General features: G+C 44.3%; 1 protein-coding gene across 1 annotated transcript in view; it reads left to right on the forward strand.

Annotated features, from left to right (window-relative positions):
* Window positions 1-23833, forward strand: part of RPTOR (regulatory associated protein of MTOR complex 1) — a 245836-nt gene that overhangs the window by 107544 nt on the left and 114459 nt on the right. The window contains exons 7-8 of the mRNA XM_019515638.1: window positions 19588-19688; window positions 19879-20023. Of these exons, the coding sequence (XP_019371183.1) occupies window positions 19588-19688; window positions 19879-20023 (246 nt within the window). The remainder of the gene's footprint in view (window positions 1-19587; window positions 19689-19878; window positions 20024-23833) is intronic.

Consider the following 23833-nt stretch of genomic DNA (forward strand, 5'->3'; position numbering starts at 1 on the left):
CATCGTCCTGCGGTAGCCTGAGAACAGTGGCGATCCCAAATCTGGATCACAGTCACTTTAATGGCGGTTCAGTGTTGTCAAGGCCCGCAGCTGTTCTGGGCGCACATTGCTAACATAAAGAGAATTTATCAAGGTGATTGACAGGGATGTTAGATAAATGCTCACCGCCTTTCATTAAGCCTCAGCTTATGACTGACATAGCAAAGAGTGTCTGAATTCAGGTGCACCAGTTAGGAAGGTGCATTGCTGGAAAACATGGGAGCTCAGAACTGGAATCCCTGGGGCAGCAGTGGTCTGGTGCTTCGATGCTTTGGCAAAGGTGTGCGCAGGTCTGGCATAACAGAGAATACTGCAGACCGGGAGAGCTGCATTGGCAGAGCTGTTGTAGGGGCCTGGCGCTGGAGCTCTGCAGGGGAGGTGTTCACAGTGCTTGTCTAAGCGACGAGTGCTCCTAGCCACTGCTATCCTTCTCTTTTATGAGCTGTAGGATCTATTCAACACCCCAAGCCTCTGACAAAACAAAGAAAGTAGAAAAAACAAAAGCACGATTTTTTTCCCACTTCATCAGCAGTGTTCTAATGTTCCTTCTGCCTGATAGTGCTGTTATATTTTGGTCCTTAATGGCATTGATACCCATTATAATGTTTTCATTCAAGCAATATTTGACCATAACTGCAAGTTATTAGACAGCCCAAGACAAACTGATTGACAAAGTGAATTGTTCTTCAAAATCTCCAGTTAATATAAACTACCCAGGCAATAGAAAAGTTAAAATCCAAACTCATCCACTGCATTCTTTGTTTTCGGTAGGTTCTTATAGGATGCTTATTTTGCCCACCTGGAAGGTAATAGATATTTGCGTTCTTTATGTGCATACTTTCTGAAATCTGTGCCACATGGTTAGTATTTCTGAACCTCCTCTTCTTAGGAGATTGTTGTGTACCCAAGTTAAATTACTTTGGAGCAATTAATAAAAGATCATTCAATTTCTGAAATGTTTGCCTTTAGAAGCACTCATTGTCAAAATTAATTAGAACAGGCCAGAGACTCATACTTCTGGCATGTGCCTGTCCAGAGCCAATTATTCCCTTCACCTGATGAGACAAAACCTGAAGAACTAGAGGGCATTCTCTCTGGACTGGCAGGGATGGTATCGGGCTGTTCAAATAGTGCGGGTACAATAGAAGTATTTTCTGGTGTCCTTTCATTCTTTTCTTGAAGGCTTCTGCAGGGCGCAGTGGTATACAGGTATCCTTCATGGCTCTGACTGCCAGAAGCAAATGATCTTTTATAGTAATGGTGATGAGGGTAGGATTGCATCAGCTAAAATTCCTGGTTCAGTTCTGGCCTTGGTAAAGCACCTCCGTGTTAAATAACCCACTCAACTCGCCCTCCGATATGTTTTAAGCTGCACTTCCATGGCACTGCCTCTGTTCATTGTACTTGAAGAAGCAGGTGGGTATGAGGCACGCAAGCACCTTTTCAGGTGCTCAGCATAAAGTCATGCTCACCCTACAAATTAGATCACTATGGAAATGTGACGACACCTTCCCCATCTCCAGTTTAGGTCAAAGGAGCCGAGCTGTAGTTTTATAAATCTTAGTTTTGAAAGCCAAAGTATAACTTACTATTAAAATCTGCTGGTTTCTGACTGCTGTGAGAGAAGGCCAAGGAAGCTAGATGGCGACTACCCTGGCTGGTGCTGGGCAGTGCACAGGCACAGATTGCAATGCGTCTCCTAAGATTGCTTCCTACATGCCTAATGCAGTGTCTAATTATATTAGGCATTCACTCACATGTTTGTAAGTGAGGATCCAGTCTCAACTGTTCACTAGAACTGATGCAACAGGGTACTCGGGTAGTGACAGATCACATAGAGAAACAGAGATATCTTTTCAGCTCACCATATGTGAGGATGGAGAACCAGGTCAGAAATCTGTTAGTTAAAGTAAATGTAAAGTAAGAAAATGAGTTTAGCACTCCTCTCCACTTCAGAACTGTGTTACTTTGCAGTTCGGCACAGCTTGCTGGTTAGGGAACAGAGCTTTCTGGTTGTTTTTTTTTTAAATTGCATCATTGTTGAACACAGCTAGGTTTTTTTCTTGTTTGCAGTACACTTCATAGATTTTTATTGCAGTGTACTAAATTGCATACTACACACATGGCAAGCATGCTTATTTTGATTGCTCCAGCGTTTTCTGTAAGGCGTGAACGTCAAATGATAGAATTAGAAATCCAGGCCATTTAATAACTAGTGGCCTGGACAGAGTGAAAGTCGAAGGCAACAGCCTTGTAACGTATGAATAGTTGGAAGTGGCTCATGGATAGCTGGCTGGCTTTCTGATTATTGAAGGGTAAAGATAACCTGCCTGCCTCAGCAGAGCTACCAAAAGTTGCTGTTCAAATTATTTTCAATAATGATGTCAGGCAGGCGGCAGCTAGACTTCCCCACTGGATGTTGTCCCGTGGCACTGCATGCCACTTGCCCTTGTTGAAAATGTGTGCATTTTAAGAAGAAGAAAGTAGATCTGCATGGAGGTTAAACTTGTTTCATCTAGAACATGTGGTGCCTGCTAATGCTGTTTGAGGGCTTGAGGGGAAAGCTGGGATGTGAAGTTGAAAGTTGCTTAATAATAGAAAAGCATGTGGTGCCATGAGGTTTGTCCACTGATGCTGGGGGAGGAAGGGGAAAGGGTTTTGTCATCCTGAGCAGCTCTGACTTTGCATTGCAAAGCTGACTTTGCATTGTGAAGCTGAGCCAAGAGGTTCTGTTTTAACAGTGATCTAATCCTCAGTAAAAGTGGAGATTTCCTCAAGGCACTACGTAAGTGTATTTAAAGCATGACATACGGCATAAGTTCACTGTTAGGAATATTCCCTGTAAAAGGGTGTCTGTCTGCCTCTTCTGCATCAAGCACTAGCTTCTTACTCATTAAAGAAGTTAGAAGAGAGAAATAACAAGCCCTGAAGGACCAATATCTGGTGTGAGACCTAAAAGCCTCCCATCCTACTGGAGTGAGTACACTCTAGACCTGTGATTCCCATCTTGTCGGACCTAAGACACCCCTCAGACAATGCCAGCTCTTCGCTGTCACTTGTTTCTTGACTAGGAAATATAAAAGAAGAATTCTTCTGTTGCAAAGAACTCAGAAACACCATGGGAGGTCAGAGTGTTTTTAACACTGTGGATTACTGTTTGAAATCTCTGGGTTTATCTAGTGAGTCCTGTGTAGTAGGGCTGTGCGAAATTTTGCCGGCTGTTTTGTTTTGACGTTGTTTCAACTCATTTTGAGCTCAAAAGAGCGAAATCGAAATGTAGGGCTTCAAAACAGCCTCAAAACAAAACGAGGCTAGTCAAAACATTTTGAAAGTTTTGAAACCTTTCGAGTTTCAAAGGAGCCAGCAGTCAGGTGGTGGGAGACGGGGGAGAACCAGGGCTGCGCTCCCAGCGGCTCCAGGCTCAGCCAGGCGGGGAGCGCAGCCCTGGCTCTCCCCCACTTCCATGGCCAGGCTGCAGGAAGCCGATCGCAGCGCAGGGGAAGGCAACTGAGCCCGATCGCTCGGTTCCCTTCCCCAGCCTGATCGATCCCAGTGTTAGGTAGGGGAACTGAGAGATCAGGCTCAGTCCTGTTCCCTAGCTCCTCGGTCCCAGGCGGCAGCACCCAGCTTCCTCATCTGGCAGGTACATTAGGGGCCTGCAACCCCAGGAGGACTGGCACAGCCCCCACAGCCCTCCCAGGATTGGGCCCTGACCTGCCTGCCAGATGAGAGAGGTGGTTTTGAGCTTCCCCATTATAGCTTATGGGTGAAACGTCAGAACAGCATGACTGTTTCGACAGAATGGAACAGCAGTTCCAAATCGAAACAAAATATGAAATGAAACACTGTTCTGTCGAAACCTCAAAACGCAAATCAAAACAGAACGGTGCCATTTCGCACAGCCCTACTGTGTAGGTGTTTGCACACCCAACAGTGCTAATATTGTGCCGGCACCCTTGAAAGGATCTCATGGCACCTGAGTTGAGGATCACTGCCGTAGGCAGAGGCATATATTCCAAGAGCAGCCTAAAAGTGAACGCCCTCTGTTAAATGATGAAATGGCATCAGGACTAGTGTGTAAAGGATCAACATGACCACTCGTTTGATGAATAAGAGAGAGGCTTTATTGACTACAGCTACTCACTATTGAGTGAGCCTAAAGCAAAGGATGATCAGGTGGGTGCAGCAGTTCTTTTTTGTCAGAAGGATTTCTCATTCCTGAAGCGTGCACTGTTAGCTGCTTCGTTCCTCCTTTTATACCCTTTCGCTCAGCATCTTCAAAGCATTCTTGTAGTTGTGTAAATCAAGAGACAAATCCAAGCAATAATTAGCAGGAAACGCCTGTGAATCAAAACTGTTCATTTTCGGTTATCAGAAAGTCCCAAATCTGATTGAATTACCTTCCTCCATAACAGGAGGTTATCAGTTCCTACTGAGTTGGAACACATCAAGAAGTTGATTAACAACGGGGAAAAACAAAGTTTTTGAGGCGTTGTCCTTGGAAGATCAAGGGAACCACTGAGGCAAAACAAGAGTCAAGCCAGAGGAGACACCTATCAAAACCCATATGGAGAATCTCTCTCCCTGTACATAAACCTGAGTTAATTGCAAAGAAATATTTAATATATTAATCAAGGATAGACATTTCACACAGACACATAGCAACCTGCTTAAAATCATCATAAATATCATAAGATAAGCTGGAAGTGATGCCTCCTTATTTCTTTTCAGGAGGCCCAGCCGCAAACAAACTTGCTTTTGCACTATGCACAATATTTTGTATTTTAACTTTTGTGAGTAGGCCCAGCTTAAGCTTCACAGTCATCACCCTCATGAAAACAGGTACAGCTCTTGTTTCTCCATCTCAGATATCAGACAGGCTCATGGGGAAGGAGGTGGCACTGTCTTGCCCTTCTGGGAGCTTGCTTTGTAGAGTAGCCTCTGCCTCCCTACGCCTGGCTGGCATCAGCATCCTCATCTCATTTCCTCTTGTACATTTTGGCCTTTGAAGAATTGGTATCTATGGCTGATGCAGCTACTCCCCCTCAGAGGTTGGTTGCTTGTACCTGCTACTGGAGGTGTGAAGCTGGCTTTTAATATCCTTAGAAGCACTAGTACCATGGTAGGTAAGCAGATGGGCAGTTACAGTCGGATGTTTTACCCTTGGAGTTGTGCTCTCCTTTTAAATCCAAAGTGTCAGCCCAAGACATTGGAAGCCTTGCCTTTGAAACCTTCACATGGGATGAGAATGAGTGTGAACCAGTGGTATCTTCTCCCTCATAGGTTTGCATTATGTTCAGAACTCACAAGCTAAGAATGGTTGATGCTCCAATCATCTGATTGCCTTCAGTCACTAGCATCCCTCCGTGAGCTTTTCATCTTCTGCACACACCAGAGCTCAGGTTCAAAGCTGTTTCCTTTGAACATCACTTCTGTTTTACTGCTAGCTGGGACACAGTATGTAAGGCTGCTAGATCACCTTGAAAATGTAGGCATCTCAGTGTGTATTATGTCACTTATAGCAGAGGGGTGAAGTGGCCTAGAAGCGGCTTGGAATATTCTCCACGTTGTAAAGTCATAAACTGCCGGGGAGGGGAAGGGATTAATCATTAAGCTTGCCACCATTGACAAAATTCTCAGGGTCGCTGCCGAGTGGAGTTCCTGGATTCATTGTGTAATTGCTTGAGTGGCTTTCTGCGGTCACCTTTTTTGCTGTTTCCCAGGGAAATGGGGAGAAGATGTCCTCGTCTGTCTCTTGCATTAAAACTGAGACTGGCTTCTCTACCGCTGGGATTTCAGAACCACTTGGGGCAACTTCATCTCTTCCCCTCACCAGTCTTTCTCATAGGTGTTGCTATAGCAGCATATTAAACAGTGAAATATAGAGTCAGAGGATATTAAAATAGGGAAGTGTTGCCTAGGGAGGGGAGGGGAAATCTGGCCTGTTTACTTGGTTGTTGGCTTTGTTGTTTAGTCTGAGCAAAATGCTGGAAATTGTGAAACAATCAGTTCTCAAAATCTTTATGTAACATCTAAAATAGTCTGTTATATAAAGGTGATGTGGCTAAACAGATGTTATGAGAGTCTAACTAATATAAAAATATAACAGTAGATGGGAGTTGACATGACTTTAGTAGATTTATAATAATTCGAAAAACGAAGCGTCTAAAGATAGACTCATTCATTTGTTTCAGCGAGCTGAACAGAAAATTGCATGAAATTAATAGCTGTCCATACAATGGCTCATATTTGCAAGTGCCCTGGATCACAGCAACCTGTTTAAACAGTAGACAGAAAGTATAAGCAAACAATGGAATTGGTAAAATCTTTTAGTCATTTCTTTCCAATTTTCTTAATTTAAAGATGTTAAAAAAACCTGGCAAATCATGCAAAAAATAATTTAGCAGAAGCTATCCTGTCAAAACTTTCTGCTTGTTTAACATCAGAATCCAGACGATATGTTGTTTAAGTGTACGAGGACGAGAAGTAATCTTTTCAGTGACACGTATTGATTCATTATTAAATGGGAAAGGTAAATTTTCAGTAATGATTCAGAAAAGGCAAAAATGCCCAATCTATATTTATTATTCTTTTTGGGGTAAGGGGAAATACAAAATGATGTAATCCTATCATAATGCTGCACATTTCATTTTAGCTGAAACTCAGAAGGGTATTAACAGCTCCTGAACTAATCATTGCAAATCAGCAATGCTGGACAGCTGGTACCCAAGAGTTTTAGAAGAGCTGGTCAGGCAGCTTTTGAATTATCAGTATAGATTTCCAATAAGTCTGAAGCACAATGGAAGTTCCAGAGGAGAGAGAGAAGGCAAATATTGTTCCGATATTTAAGAATGGAAAATGAGATGACCTGGGTAATTATAACATCAATTCCAGGGAAAATAATGGAAGTGTTGACATGTTCCTTGATTAGTCAGGAATTTACTGGCATGTGCATGGCATTGCAGAAGACACAAAGATAATCCAAGACCAATGTGCTTGTAGTCCAGAAGAAAGAACCTAATGGGGAAATGAGGGGAGCGTGTCCCTTCCTGATTTGCTGTTGGATATATTTCTTTGGGGGCATCCTTAAAGGAGTTGGTAGAGGCCACAGTCAAATCGAGCAAGGTGAGTATGGTGGAAGCAAATCTGCAGAGATGCAGGAGCAACAATATGTGTTTAGGGAAAAGGCCCCAGGGGTTGACCAAGAGAGGGGAGGACTAGCGTGTGCACAGCTATTTCCATAGTGGCAAACTGGGGAAGAGCCAGCTGTTTGAGGTGGAAAGGAGGGAAAGGAAAGGAGAGGATACCCTCCAGTCTGAATTCCTTGCTGCAAAGTCAGCTGGCCTTTCTGAACCCCATTGACTTTGGTCTTGGATCTCTTAGCTGCCTCACAGTTTATGCAGCCAAATGACAGCAAATAAAATGCATTTTTTTTTAGCTAACTAGGGACGGGCTTACCTGGAACGGATGAATGTTGAATGCCTCCCCCAGCCAAGAAGCAGAGCAGTTGCTTGGATTTTTTGTCCTTTGTTCTGGGCACCAAAGCACGGTTCTGTATTGGACTGGGCACCAGGAAGCTGCCTTTGCCCGGGGTTGCGTTTGGTTCTTCACCACCCTGCGGAGAAAATTTGTGGAGCAAAATATGTGTGTCCCATCCCCACGCCCATGTTCTTGGTTCTTGCTGATAACACCGTAATAGAAGTGTTTTTTAAAGAAGCTGTCTTCACAAAAAGTGCTCTGAAAGCTGGTTCCTGAGGATATCAAATATTAAATCCTCCTCATCTTAATCTGCTACATATATCAATTATAGAGAACACATGTTTTTTATTATAGTCCCAAGACAAGCCTAGATAGGCAATGCAGGCAGCATGTATATATTGTAATTTATAATTTAGCTGTCTTTAGTATTGGGAAGGAGTTTGTTTCCTAATTAAGATGCAGAGTTTAGGAGTAAATTACTCTGCACCTTCTTTGAAGAGCCCAGATTTCTAATTATCTAGGCTAACCCAGCATCCTGATGAATAAGCATGTTGCTGCTTCTGCTGTGCATTTTATAATATAAATCCTTTGAGATGGAGCCAAAATAATCCCTGTTTTGGAAATAAAGATCTTTGCTGGAACTAAGCAACACAACTTAAAAACTTGTTAGGCTGTTGGGAAGGACGCAGCGTTTCATCCAGCTGTGCTGTGAGTCGGTGTCCAGCTCTTAGTGAGCAGAAGTCCCTGTCATCCAGTAGCAGTTTAGTTTCCTGTTTGATGGATTCAGTGGTCGCCATCATTTGGGATGACCCCAAACCCATCATACAAAGATGCATCTATACGTCTGGCATGAATCATACCCTCTTGCCACCAACATTTTGCTACAAATCATAAAGATAGCACATTATCCAAAGGAAACCAGCACCTCGACTGGAACATGGTCCCCACAGGTCAGGACTGAGTCATCTAAGCCGGAGCAGTGTGAGGAGGGAGCTAGCTGTGCTAAGCAGCCAACGCTGTAGCTGCTCTGGGAATAAAGACCCATGGCTCTGGGCTGTCAATCACGCACCTTTGAACTAGCATAAAATTTGTTTTACCAAAATTACTAGAAATAACAAGTGTGATACTAAAATTACCTTTGTTTTCATTATAACTATTATGGAATGTGTCAGGCTGGAAATCAGTAATTTATTAGTGTCTGTCAGTCACTGATCAGATGAGTAATGATTCACTAGGAGCTAATTTAGAGATGAAGTGGGAAAACCAAAACCCCAAGAGGCTGCGCAGCAGAAAGAATGTGAGTAATTGGGGAAAATGTGGAAATCATGCTGTAATGTAACAAAATAACAAATCTCTTCAATGCCTGCCAGAGAACCTTAATTAATCAGAGTTACTTTTAGAAGAATATATTGGAAGGGAGGCTGAAGGAGAGCAGGTGGCTAAGGCAGTAATTTTTTTCACCTCTGGAGATCCTAGTTCAAATTATGAACAGGCCAAGCACAAAAATAAGCTATTTGGCCCCTTCTTAGTTTTGGATGCATACCAATTCTGCACAAACCACTCGTTTAGAGTGACACATCTCCTCTGGAGTCTCTCAGGACGGGGCGGAAAGGGCAGGAGTGCCAGATCGAGACGTGTCGGTTGGCAGACGCGTGAGGTGGGAAAGCCAGATGTAGTGCAGTCAGCATTAGGTTCACTAGCCCAGCTTGAAAATGAACTCAAATCCAGCCGAATGCATTCAAAACTGCCTCCCAGCTTTCACTCCCACCCTGCTACCTCTCCGCAACCAACAGGTTTCCTTGGGGATCGTTCTCTGGAAGCCACACGCTGGCACATCTGGGAAGGGAGTCCAAAGGTTGTGGACTTTTTAATGAGCTGTTTGAAACATTTGGGGTGCTGTTTTTCTCTTGTAGGCCCAGCTGATCCTGTCCACAGGAATTTATAATGTGAGGAGGCCCTCCTTCACTTTACTGGCCCTTGATTTTATATACCTTTTTTCTCCTGGCAATGACCAGGTGCTGCCTTGGGTAACAGTATGTGCCAGCTGCATGTCAGTAAAATAAAACAAAACTTTCAGCTCTCTTAAAGGCTCCTTGTGGAGCTCTTCCCATTGTCAGAACCAAACTCTTCCTACTACTCGGAGCTCTGTTCTCAGCTCCCTTTCTAGTCCCGGCTTGAAATCAAGGGGAGTTGCTTTCATCACTTTTCTTTCCCAGGGGTTAGCATGCCTGGCAGGTTTTTGCAAGCTGCATCCTTCAGTCTCTTACCTTTGCAGAGCAGCCATTGAGAATGACGTTTTAGCTGAAAGACCCTTCCAGGTTTGGCAAGAACCTTACTGGCTTCATCCTGTGCTATTCTTTTAAGTGGTATCCCCAGCAAGCGTTAGTAATCCCTCCTACGCTGGCCGAAGAAGTGTTATTGCCATTGGATGCTCAGCAAAGGTGTGAAGTACAGGAGATGCTTAGCATGGCGGTTCTCCCGATGCTATCCAAGCCCATGAACTCTTCAGAGTGGTTCTGTACCATCACTCTTGCAGAAGGGTAAGGTGTGCCCTTATAGATTTAAAGGCAATTATAGGCAAGTCCTGATACTTAACATTTAGCATCTTCATATTTTGCTGCTCTCCTCTGTCAAATCTTATATTAACTTGGTGAACAGAGACCCTGAGTATTCCTTAACACAAGCACTTTCCTAAACATGTATAGGAAAGGAGATTAGTTAGAGTACCCATTGTATACCTGGCTCCAAACACCAATGATTTCCTTGCTGTAAGGGTCCTTTAATCTAAATAGCACATCATGCACCAATAAAAACAGTCCAAGGTGAATAGAAAAGCAGAGAGAGAAAAAGTGGGAAAGTGCTGGGAAGAAATCCGCTTGTTAGATAGTCCCTTCGGAGACTACAAACTTTGAACCAAAACCAGGCAGTCTGCAACCCCTGAGGTTCTTCTAGAAAACTTGATAAAAGGCTTCAAACTGAGCCTTTGTGTTTGGGGAATTAAGCTTTTTGGTAACCAGAAGATAATAGCTGTACATTGGCACCGTACTTATCTTTCAAACATGGTTCATCAGTACTTGAGCTGAGGCAGGACTTCAGGCTTGTTTTGTGGATGATAATCTGAAATGTTTTGTTTGGTAATAAATCACTGGTTTTATTGAATGGAGCACTTAGTTTTATCACTATTGCTACAGAGAGTATACTGCAAAAACCTATTGTGTGTGCGAGGTAAAGATCATACTCAACAAGATGGTTTTCATGGCAACCCTGGTTCGTTTCTTAATAAAGATAGATGGCAGGGCTGCAAACAAATGCACGAAGTTTTGGAGCACTCCGGGATAAATACTTCTGGAATTGTACATGTTTTGTTGTACATCTCAAGGGGCTGACCGAGGCTTCAGGCAAACCAGCTAGGAATTTGTCTGCTGCATTTTGACTTCAGTAGTCTGCGATTAGCATGGGAAATGCTGCCTTTCGTCCACTGAATCACTGAAATGTCTTTCTAGTGGAGTGGCCACAATACAAAGGTGTGACACTTGCCTGTCTCGTGGCCTTCCCCTTGCTTATACCCTGACGAGCGCGGGTAACGCAGGAGCCCCACAGGACCCACTGCACTGAGTGTCAGGAGCGGGTGGTTTGAGCCCTGCAAAGACACCTCCTCCATCTTCTGCTTCCTCCGGTCTTAAGTGTAGGCTGACCCTGGATGAGACTCCTGACAGCCATAGAGAGCAGCAGGAGTTCAGTTGAGGGTCCAACAGGACAAAACTCTTAGGTTCAGGGAAACATCCCAGCTCTGAAGTTGCCCCCTCAGTAGTTATGAAACCATCAGAGAATATTAATTATAACGTCTCATTTCTTCGGCGCTATATTACAACGCACCTTTCCGTGTCATGATTCTCCGTACATTGTATGTCCATTAGCAAAAGTAATGAGGAGGAGCTGCTGCTCGACTGAAGGGGAGTGTGGCTTCCTTTGAAGTACACGTTTCTATTGTAATTAAAGTGATTCATAGGGTTTTTGCTAAATTCCTGACAAGGACGTTGACAGTTATACCTGGCATAAGCTGTTTAGTGACCCTGACATTTTGTAGTCCTTACTTTTCACAATAGACTGCAGTGATTTAGGGTTTTGCAAAGGTGACTGTCAGGGATAGTTGATGGAAGAAGCAATTGAAACTGTAGAGATGTTAAATTGCAGCTAACAGCTGAGAGCTGAGACAGCTTGGCCTTTTTTCCCTCTTTTTTTTTTTTGCTCAGATTTACAAATGAAGACTTCTGGTCCCCACTGTCAAGGTTTTCTGATGGTTGTGAAAGCATAATATGAACGACACCATGAGAAGTAAAATCAGGAAGGCAGCAAAACCCCACATGGGAAAAACACATTATGGAGCTTTGCTGCCTTGTTTGTCTTAGTGACCACGTATCCAAAAATGTAAAAGGCTCTTACAGTATTATGGGCAGAAGGCTGCCTTAAAAAGAGCACGTTGCTCAAGCTGATACCCTGAATCTCCTTTTATTTTTTTTTTTTTATCTGAAATACAATTTAGATGCTCAGGTCTGAAGCAGATCTGCTTATACAGCGGAACGCTGCAAAATAAATAAAATTAAAGTTAACTTATTTCTTAAGGGGCATGGAAATTACACTATTTAATATAAGCAATCAGTTTTTCATTTCATCCTAAACATGGTGAGAGAGCAAATAAGAGGTAGCTTTTCTTTTCCTTTTTGTCCTTTTATTACAGGTTTGTTTTTTTCCTTCTGGTGCTAGGATGTGGCTCCCAGAAGTAATGGTAGAGGCTGCTATCACTGAATTTCGACTCTGGGGTGATCAACTCCCCAGGATTGGATGCTGATGTAGTCATTTGATTATAGGGTGATTAATTAGCTGCTGATTAAGTATTCCTGTGATTGAATTGATCTTTGCATACACCTGAGCATGAAGATATTCTCCTCCAACCTCTAGAGTTAAACCTTGATTTCCAGATAAAGATTATTGGGAGTGACTATCATTAGGTGGCATCTGGTTAAACCCTCTTTCCTCAGGTCATTCACGGTGTTGCATAGGCAGCACGAGCTGTCTGCTCCTTGGTGCTGTTACAACCTCAGCTAGAAGCAAAGACTCCTGATTTGTCTTTTTTTCACTCTGAGATGTAGTCTGTTAATTTGTCCAAACATTATTGACCTCCTGTGTTAATGTACAGAATAAGCATACAGGTCAATGCCCCCTTTCAGCTGCAAACCCTGGTAGGCGATCCTGTAGGTACTGGCGTGTCGGTTTGAGCATGGCTGTGCCTGCATGCCCCTGCTCCCCTTCTGCTCCAGTAAATAACACTGAGCGCTTTCACATCGCACGCAGGTTTTCCACGCACAAGGTCAAGCCTTAATCAATCTTCACAATGCTGGTGCGAACTACAGAAGTATTACTCTTCCCATTTTACATGTGGGGAAGCCAAGGTATGCAGAGAAGCAACCTGCCCCCGGCCTCCTGACACTTAAGATTATTGGTGGGGTAGGGGCTATACTCTGTTGCCTCTCAAAGACAGTCATTCTTTTGCATAAAACTTACCATCAGTCTTACCAAGGTTTCCAGCACTGTCACTGTGCAGGATGAGTGCCTGTCCTGGTCGGGTTTGTATGGTTTTTTTTTAAAGCAAATGCATTTTAAAATCCAAAATGAAAAGCATTCCCTTCTAAGGAGCACTGTTTCCAGTGACGTGCCTTCTAGCATCCAAAATGAAAGGCCACCCTAATCCTCAAGAGCATAGATTCGATTATTCATGTTTTGAGGAGCAGCTGTAGGAGCAATGGTGGTTTCAGCCTGTCGTTCACAGCTAAGCCCACCAGAAGAAATGTACCCCCTGAGCATCCCCTGGGTGATAAAAAGACTGGAGTAGGAAACTCTTCTTAGCAATCGTGCTACCTGCTTCCTGTGGTAGGAAATCCTGAACTCTGCATTGATGGGAGTGCAGGAATGCTTCACAGCGCTAGTAATTTGGGGCACCTACAGTCGATTCACAAAATAAACAGAGAGGTTTCAAATAGGAACCTGCAGGGTCGCATGCATTCTGCCCTGTTCGCTCTTTCTTAGTTTTTGCGACAGAATTGTCTCATTGTTTTTTGTAGTAAAAAAAATCCAAGTGAAAGCAGAGCTGGTATTTTCTGCGGGGCCTTTGGTACCTGCCCAAAAGATGTCACATTCTCAGTTGCTAATTCTGGGGTGCTAATGCAGTGATTATAGCTCAGCTTATTTAATTGGTAGGATCTAGGCCTACATTTCAGAGAGGTGCATCGGAAATGGGTTACGACTATGGTTGACAGGGGTTTGCTAAACCAGTGACACAGTTGCTCACTTCCCATATACATGGTCCTTGGGAGCTCTAGCAAAATTTGTTGCTAACTATAAAAATGAAGAGTAAGACCACAAATATTATTGATATTCTTGACATCCAGAAATAAGAAGGTAAAATAGCTCCCTGGTTAGTGCACACAGACCTAATCATTCCATAATCAAAATCTCTTTACTGTTTGTGCTAAATCAAACACTGCAATTCAATTCAATTCAATTGTCATTATTTCAGTGGAAAATTAATGTTGAACCATATAGTTCTTTAGATTCAATATTTTTCATATATTTTTATTTAGGATGTCTAAGTTGTAATTTAGAAAGAAAAAAACCCTATCTCTTTTTGGAGTAGGAAGAACTCTGTTGTTGTTCAAGTGAAAAAGGATGTAATCACCAAAGATGCAAACAATGCTGGGGAGCTTTTAAGAAAGTTGTGCAAACAATGGAGATTAAAAAAATAATAAAGTCTAAAGAGCATCTTTGCGTGGTGTCTAATTGGTCCCTTCCGGGGTTGGTTGCAACGATTCCTGTGCTGTAATAGTAGGACTCTCCATAAAGAGATTTATATGGAAAAGCAAAGCACTTGGCAATGTTGCTTTTAGCGGAAAAGCGCCAAGGTTTCTTTCTCTGTCTATTTATTACGCATGCAGAAGAAACGCTGTGACACATTTTAGTTTAATGGAGTAAAGCTGGACTGTTACTGCTCCATTCACACGTCTCGTTGGGTGGGCTGCACATTTCCAGAGCGTGCTGATCGTGGCTGATCTCTGGTTCAGTCTCCGTCAAGAAGAGCTGTGCTGGCAGGGTGCCAGCCATGCCTGCTCTGAGCCAGGTTTGAGCATTAAGAGAAGAGTTCAGAACCAGTGTGAATGGGCTTGGTCACTGCTGATGGGAAGCGGATTAGTGCCGGAAAAGGAGTTTAAAATGGCATTAGTCTGAAGTGATGGATGGGTGGATGGATGGATCCAGTAGGTCATGGAAGGCCAAAGAGCAGTCCAGAGCCACATGTCTTTTAACAAGGGCTCCGTCCTGAAGGGACTTTGGATCCCAGCACATGTGGTTTAGGCTCATGTGGATCACATCCAAAGTTTGTCGCCTGTATTGAAAATGAGCAAGTACAATGTATGTTCCGTTTAATTTCTAGCTCTCAGCATGTTGTTGGTTCAGCTCTCGAATGGAGCAAGTTGGAGTATTCCTGAAGCCGAGGGTTGCCCTGCCCAAGCTCTGTTTAGAAATAATAAGACTCTGTTTGCTGGCGTGGGGAAGAGGCCTGTCCCTTAGGTCTCCTTCAGACAAAATACACATCAAGATAATGCTGTTCTGCACATAGCCCGTTCCTACTGACTAGTATCCACAAGTGAACAGTTGCATCTGGCCTCCTGAAAAAGCTTTTCGATTAAAATCTGTATCTCTGCGGAGTGCAGAATAAGTCTGTTGTTCAATCTGTGCGCTGAGGTTGGCCACAGTAAGAGAGGGTTATTGTTATTTTCCTTCATTGAATAAGTTTGTGTTAGGCAGCTGCCCCCAGGGTATTCGTTCTCAGATTCATAAATTTTGAGGCCAGAAGGAATCGCTACGTTATCTGTTCTGACCTCTTTTATATTTGAGGCCACCTAAGTACTCCCATGTTGAGCTGAATAGCTTGTGCTTGGCTAAAAGCTTATTTCCTGTAGAGGGATCTTGACTTCATCTCAAACATCAAAAGATAAGGAAACCCCTATCTCCCTTGTTAATGTGCACATAGCATTAGTTGCTCTTGTTAGAAATAACGCAACTTGTAACTTGAATTTTTCTGACCGTCTCTTCCCTTCGTTGAGTTTTTATATGTTTCTTAGGTAGCATGAGGAACATCGAGTGCTTGTTTTCTCTCCGTGAAGATAGTGATCAAGTCACTTCTTGCTCTTCATACCAAGCTAAACAGATTGGGTCTGCCATTTCAGGGCAGTTTTTTCTGCCCTTTACTCAATTTTTGTTTCTTTTTCTTTTGCACAGCTGTCAAATTTTCAACAGTGCTGTTAAGAGGTAGACACTGGACCTGAACACAGTATTTCAGTTTGTCTGACCAAAGCCATGTGCTGAGGCAAGGTCACCTCCTTTCACTAGGAAACGAATATTCAGCATAGACCAAAGTGAAGGCTAAATTGAAAAATATCTCTTTAGCCCTGTATTTGGCTCAATAACTATGATAAAACTCCTATTCTGGCAGAACAGACTTAAAAGACTGTGGACTGTATTAAACATTTCAGAGGTAGTACACACACTACAGCTGCCATAATCTCTTGCAAATCCGCTGTAAATTATCGGCCACTTTGTCGACTGTTCAGCTGACCCCGGGCGACTCTTGTTTTGCTTTCTTGAAAGAGGGTCTCTGCATGTACAGATTCCAGCTCTGCATCAATTTCTTATAGCCGGGCACTAACCTTTGAGAAGCTCGGCCTGTGGGGCTCCCCGAGCCTCCTGAGACATGAGTGAAGTAAGTAATAGATCACTGCTGGGAAAGCTGCCATCATAGGAATTGATCAGTGTCACTTTTTTTTCCTTTAAAAAAATGAAATAAAAATGGAAATTGCACTTGCGGGCATTTGGAGTGTGACACCACGACATCAGTAGACTCCCTCTGCATATTGCTGGCAAGATCCTCCTGTTTGTGGATGTGGTGGTTTACTTCCCATCCCCAACCTGGCGTTATCTGCGGATGCGAGCACTAACCACGGGAACTGAGGCCACTAGCTAATAACTGCTGCTTATCATCTCCCTTCACATAGTATTAGCCTCTCCTGACGCTTCACAAGAAAGAGATATACTTTCTTCGAAGAATATTAAACACTGTGGACAGAAAATTCTTTTAATGGATGTTTTACTTTGTAAGCAATGGGATATGGGTGGAAACGGGTGAGTAAGATGATTCAGGTGATCATACACTGCACCTTGCACCAGTCGGTGCTGTCTGAGTCTGGATTTGTATTTATTGGGGGCAGACAGACTCCTGAAAGACAGCAAATACAGCCAAAGTGGTGGTCAAGCGCAGCACCTCGGGTTGTGGTATGGTTTTGTGTGTGACTCTGTGGCTCCACAATGCAAGTGTTTGGCAGCAGCCTGATGGCTTACTGGCTGAAAGATGGGCCTCAAGGTGACCTTTGCAGTTAGTCTGAGAATGTAAAACAGGAGATGTTTTTTAGACAAAGTCTCGTTGAATCCTTCTTGCTGCTCTGCAAATGTAATATAAATGAAGAGCGCACGTCTCACAGATTCACAGAAGTTTTGTTCCTGGTTCTCTTTCACGGTCAGGTCTTTGTAGGGCAGGACTATTAATCCTACACATCCATCTTGCACCACTGCTGGCTTCCAAGTAAATGGGCACATTGCTCAGAAAGCCTTTGGTTGTAGGATCTGTCTTGGGTTAAAATAAGAAGCCACTGAATGGATGTAAATGTTTTACCTGATTCCTTGATTATGCTGATTAACTTTTCACCTAGATGCTATGTTGGCAGCGGGATGCTGTAGTGATTGAGATATGAAGATAGATGACCATCCTTCTATTCATTTGGGGCAGATTTTCAAAGAGCTTCACAAGGGAAAGAGCTGCATATAGTTGAAGGAAACAAGTGCTGATGACTTCTGTCTCAGGCATGCACATACTCCCTGTAACCTACTAAAACAGCAGCCTGGCTTGAATAATGAGCATCTCCCTAGGTCTTACTTTTCCATGGACAGACAATACCTTTCTAATTAGTGTACAGCAGCGGGGAGCAATAAAGTATGCCTGTTGCCCTCGTAAACCTGTAACAGTAGGGGCTGTGTGTTCCAGCGCAGGGCGCACTTACTTCTGATTGTCTCTGACTGCAGAGTTCAGCCTTCTGCGGGAATGGGAATCCATCCCAGTGCGCAGTGAGCCGTTGAATGTGAGCACAACGTTTGTGTTATTGATCATATTTATTATTACATACACTTCAACCAAAGAATTGGGGAGTGGATAAAATGAAAGGAGACAAGCAAGTTTGATCAGAAAATGGTGGAGGGTACCCTGCAGAACCTAGCACCTATGCCTTCCACGCTTTCCAAGATACCTTTTCCTCAGCTCAACTCATTGTTTCTTATCCTGGCTTGTGGCCCTTCATCAAAAATGCAGAGGCCACAAGCAGATCCAGATGACATTGCTCTTTTCGTGGGAATGAAGTTTCCTTGTGCTTGCATTGACCTCTACTTAGAATCATAGACAAGGAGGGCAGGAAGGGACCTCTGGAGGTCACATCTAGTCCAACCTCCTGCTCCAAACAGGATCAGCCCCACCTCCATCATCCTAGCCAAGGCTTTGTCTACCCAGGTCTTCAAAACCTCCAAGGATGGAGAGTCCACCACTTCTCTTTGGTAACCTGTTCCAGTGCTTTGCTACCCTTCTCATGAGAAAGTTCTTCCTAATCTCCACCCTCAACTTCCCTTGCTGCAACTGGAGCCCATTACTCCTTGTCCTGTCATTTGCCCCCACTGAGAACAGTCCAGCTTCATCCTCTTTGCAACCCCCCTTCAGATAGTTGAAGGCCACTATTAAATCACTTGTTTAGTGATAGCGTTTCATATTTATTCCATCACTTTCATAGAGACAGAAGATCAACTCACAGGGTGGTGATTTTTGGAATCATTCTTTTCCTTGAAAATCTGAACTGTTTTGCTCTTCATCCACTCTTCCAGTTCCTCCCCAGTTACCAGAGACTGTCAGCTGTACAGTACAGCTGTGCCAGTGAGGGTCCTGAAGCAGTGTGATTCCTGACTGACATTGCTGTGCTAGCAGAAGCTCCTAGTACACCCAGTAATATTGGTAGAACTGGGCTTTTACCAGTAAAGCACATTTTGCTTGATGGTGGTGGCTCAACTCTAGCAGTATGAAGCACCGCTTTTCCACTAAAGATGCATCCACACTGACAGTGCTTTGCCAGTAGTGTATAGCAGTATTCCTGCCCTGCCAAGATGCTCCTAGAGTAGGCATGGCTTTGAGTTTTCCAAATACTGAGTGGACCTGCAAGTCTGTTAGCTGTCTCTCTCACTGTTCTTGTACACGTGGCCCCCATACTATCTGATCGGCATATTTTGATTTATACAGCACACTGGTGTGTCTGCTCTTGAGCCATCATTTTACTTTTCACCCTGTTATTTTTTGGTTGAAGAAATTCAGTCTCAGCCATTTGAGCCCTTGGTCAGTTTAAGTCCCAGGAAGACAGAATGCAGCCAGCTGGGGGAAGGAGCACAGAATAAAATGCAGGGAAACTAACAGGTGGAGGAAGATGTCTGCCGGAACGTGGACATTGTGCAGAGTCCACTTGTTTCAGGAGCAAATACCAGGAAGCTTCCAAGGTGGTAAAGTGACCAAACACCTTCTGTTAATAAAATAAAAGCTACATTATAGTGTCTCTTGCGGCCCTTGGAATGGGCTTCGTGTTACGCATATATTTAATGGTGCCATATGTAATTTCATAGATTTCATAGACATTAGGGCTGGAAGAGACCTCGGAAGATCATCAAGTCCAGCCCCCCACCTGAAGGGCAGGAAGTCAGCTGGGGTCATAGGATCCCAGCAAGATAAGCATCCAATTTACTCTTGAAAGTGTTCAGTGTAGGTTCTTGAACCACCTCCAATGGCAGGCTGTTCCAGACCTTGGGGGCTCGGACGGTAAAGAAATTCTTCCTTACGTCCAGCCTGAAACGGTCTTGCAGTAATGAAAGTCTCTCTTCTAGGATTCCTGGAAGACTGAATGACAGGAGAACTCCCCTGGGAGAACTGAATTGGATCTTCACAGCGATCACAGACACCATTGCATGGAATGTCCTGCCCAGAGGTAGGAGACTGTCTGGCAGTTAAGCCATGTTTCACTGGAGACCAGCGCAACCGTCTCAGAACAAAGAGGGCAGGGGAGCGAGAGGGATGTAGTCTCCTGTAATCCCTCTAATTGTTGTGGTGCAAGTGTGAAGTGAAAGCCAAAAGTATAGCATGATGTCTTGACTGATCATTGCATTGTCTTTCTGCAGATCTCTTCCAGAAGCTTTTCAGGCAGGACCTGCTGGTGGCAAGCTTATTCCGCAACTTCTTGTTGGCGGAAAGGATTATGAGGTCTTACAACTGTACCCCGGTCAGCAGCCCACGTCTACCTCCCACCTACATGCATGCAATGTGGTAAGTCCCTACTGGGGGTTAACTCCTGCCCAGAGGTCTCACCCTGATTTTAGAAGCTGTGGGCAGGCAAGGTTGTTACCACCTGACTCTCTACAGCCTAATCAGGATGGAAGGCACATGGCAGCTTAGTACCCTTCTCCAAATATATTTCTTCTCTGTGTGTATGGTAGCATATTAATACAATCCAGATGTCATTCCATAATGCAGAAATCTCATTTTGGCCTTGTAATATTTCAGTCCAAATAGAAAAACAGTGGGGCATCAGCTACCCTTGTTTTCTCAACGCAAAGCTCATCCCCACTAGCTGTACTGGGGAGAACTGGCATGGCTGGGGTTAAGAAAAGAATTCTTTTAACTTTTACAATGGAAAGGAAAGAGAGATGAGATTTGCCACAGAGTTCATTTCCCGTCACCCTGCTTCTTTATAGATGATTAATGGAAATGCAAATGACAGAGTTATTATGGAAAGCTTCTTAAATGCATTCCTGACTAACAAACAAATGCTCGGTGAATACAAAAAACCCTCCTTGTGATTCTTAGTCTGGTTTAATTAAGGCTAGAAGAGTGCAAAGCTTGGCTTAGTAATACCTGATAGGGTCAAGCTAGCACAGTTCCTGTAAGAGAAAAAGGATGCCTCTGTATTCTGCTAAAAAGCTAATAAAGGTAGAGAGAAAGGTAATGGAGGGGGCTTAATTTGCTTGGATTTTGAAAAAGCTTTTGAAAAGGTGTCTCTACAAGACTGTGGAGAAAAATGAAGTTAGAGAAAGGTGCAAAATCATGTCATGGAGAAGCTGGTGAAGGTAGCAGGAAGCAGAAGTTGTGCTGCAAGACTCTTCTAAGGAATGCAGCAAGGTTAATAGTGAAGTGTCCTGGGGTACAGTGCTGGGACTGTGATTTAATACATTCATTAATCATGTTGGAGCAGGAAGTAGACAGTGATTAGATTAGAAGGTTACTGATAATGCAAAGTTGTTCCCATTAATAAAAAGCATAGTGGGATTATAAGAAATTTCAGATGGATTGAAAAGCATCGAGAAGCTGGGTGGCCTGGGTACATAGCCCAAAGCTGCTTGTGCATGCTTTGAAATGGTAGGAACTTTGAAGAAAAAAAAATTATAGCCATTGTACATACGTGCTGAAACAGGAGGTAAGACGTCTGCATTGCAGGGGCAGAAGATGTGGCAGACTACACTAAGTAAATTCTCCCCCAGGTGACAGTGTCTGAAGGACAGAGAGAACCTGGAAGCCTCCTGAGAAGGACAGTGCATATGGCAGATGGGCAGAAATTACACACAGTTAAATAATCTAGATACTTTGCACCATGCTTATCACTGGGGCATCTGAGCACCTGTAGAACAGGTCATCTACAACTTGGTTACTGCGGCAGGCAGCATCGCTCTGCTTTGCACCTGCTACCTCCCAAAGCAGGGGCAGGGTAACTGCGTTGGAGCAGTGCTCTCCCTGGGCTAGGTAACTCTGCCAAGAAGCACTGCCAGTCAAGCCCCCTGCAGCACCTTGCTAGAGCAGCTGCCTTGCTTCTGGTTCAGGGGGAGCAGCATGGTCCTGCTGGGGGCTGTTCTTCCACGTTCTCTCTTGCACACTGTACTTTGCATATAAGCATGCTGTCATGCGACCGTCTGTGCTGGTGCATGCAGTGGGTGCTTCCTTTGAGGACCCAGTGTTACACAAAAAACAAATCACAAGGCTCCATTTGCTGGCAGAAGCACAGCTGGTTTTATTGACCTGTACAGCACCAACACATGAACACACCTGACAGCTATTAGCCCTGGATGCTCGTCTTAAGGCATAGGCACAACTCACAATTGCTGGTGTCCCCTAAGCCTAATGCTTGTTTCTGAGATTTCCAAGCTTCCTCTTCTACATGAAGTAAGCATTTCTGGTGCATCAGGCATTTACATAACAAACCTCAGCACCTCTGCTGCGTCCTCAGGCATTCTGCATCAGCAGGTGCGTTTCTAGACTCCCTGGCACTGCCCTAATCACTCTACTGTCTGGCTGGTTTCTTTCTGCAGGCATCCTAGTGGTGTGGGGTCAGCCTTTGGTGAGGCCTGCTTTGATTCATGCTCTTAGCAAAGCCCTTATATGAGGTGTGTAATGCATTGATCAGTGCTTATATTACTCAGTGAGGACAACACTCGCTGTGTCTTCTGGCTTCAAACAGGGGTTGTGGTTTTTCAGGTGGTTCTGGTGCAGGCTCTGTCACTGACCCCTTCCGTTTCCTGCATGTTTCTTGTCTGTGAAGTGGGCAGGTTGCTCAGACCTCCTTTTGGGAAGTCCTTTGGGGAGGGCTGAGAAGTGCTATGTGAAGACGAGGGGTTGTATCGGTGCTGTTGGTGATAATACTTCTTAGGAGTCAGCTCATGCAGAGTTTCCTTGGGAAAAGTCGCCTGTCAGGTCTGCTTTTGCTGACTCCCAAATGGCAGCAGCTCAGAGAGAGAGACATGAAGAGGCAGTCCCTTGGCAGTCCCTTGACATGCCTTTTCAATAGTCTTCAAAAAACATGACTTTAAAATGTGCCAGGTCACTTGTCAGCTCCAGTTGTTCTGAGAAAGTCTAGTTTAGTATCACTTAAAAAGTGGTCCATTTCCAGCATTTTTTATCCTTGGATCTGCTAACATGTTACAGCTTTAGACCTCTCAAGCCACCTGTGAAGTAAGGAAGGCCCTGTGTGTTTTTACAGATGGGGTAAACTGAGGTGGGCTCAGAGGTGAAATGATATTATCCCCCTGACGGGTCGGTTGTGAGGCATGGCTAAAAAATGAAAACCCAACAGTCCCAGCCCCAGTCAGGGGCTCCAAGCTGTTGGGCAGTCCTCCCTCCTTGGGGCTTGTCTTGCCCATGTGGAGTCTCTTGTATTGTCACCTGTTCTTACTTGTTGCAAGAGCAGATTATTGCCCCTGTGAGACGTGTGACCCAGGCAGGGCATGGAGGCAGGAACCAGAACCCAGGAGGGCCTCAGGAGCAAACACAGGATCTGTCTCATCTGCGTGGGTGAATGACTGAGGCCTGGCAGATGGCAGAAGGCAAATCTATACTGCCTGCCTTCCCGTTGAGAACTCTTCACAGAGTTTGCACCTGGCAAATCAGAGATCGAATGCCTGCGAGCTTGTTTACTGGCTGGTTGTCATCCACAGCCATTTGATCTGCGGGAGGCCAACAAGAAAACCCCCAGGCTCTGCTATAATATGTAAATGGATAATGAGCGCCGACACTTAGCCCTACAGTACATCAATCTCTGCTCCTCAAGGACCTGACTTAAAGCACTGAAGGTTTTCTGTTTCCCCTTTCCCAACAGCACCTCTCGTAAAACTAGTTTCCCTCCTGTTTTGTTGTTAGGTGAGAGCAGGGGGGGTCAGGTCTGCCCACTCTTTCTGCACCTCCATGCTACTGGGGGTAGGGATAGTGGATCTCTACCTCCACATGTATGTCATGCTGTCACACCAGGGTGCTGTGCGATGTTTAGCTCCCCGGGTCTTTCAGAACAGATATTGTGGGTCCATTCATTCACACCTTCTGCTCCTCTTTCTTCTAGATGCAGATGTCCCTGCCTATTCATAGTTTCATAGTTTCTAGGGTCGGAAGGGACCTGAGCAGATCATCTAGTCCGATCCCCTGCCATGGCAGGAAGAGCACTGGGGTCAAATGACCCCAGTAAGGTGGTCATCCAACCTCCTCTTAAAAACCCCCAGGGTGGGAGCCTGCACCACCTCACTTGGAAGCTGGTTCCAGACTCCAGCCGCCCTGACCGTGAAGTAGCGCCTCCTGATGTCCAACTTAAACCTTCCCTCC

This window comes from Gavialis gangeticus, unplaced genomic scaffold (assembly GCF_001723915.1).
Source record: "Gavialis gangeticus isolate Ggan-Ray unplaced genomic scaffold, GavGan_comp1, whole genome shotgun sequence".
In the NCBI taxonomy this organism is placed as follows: Eukaryota; Metazoa; Chordata; order Crocodylia; family Gavialidae; genus Gavialis; species Gavialis gangeticus.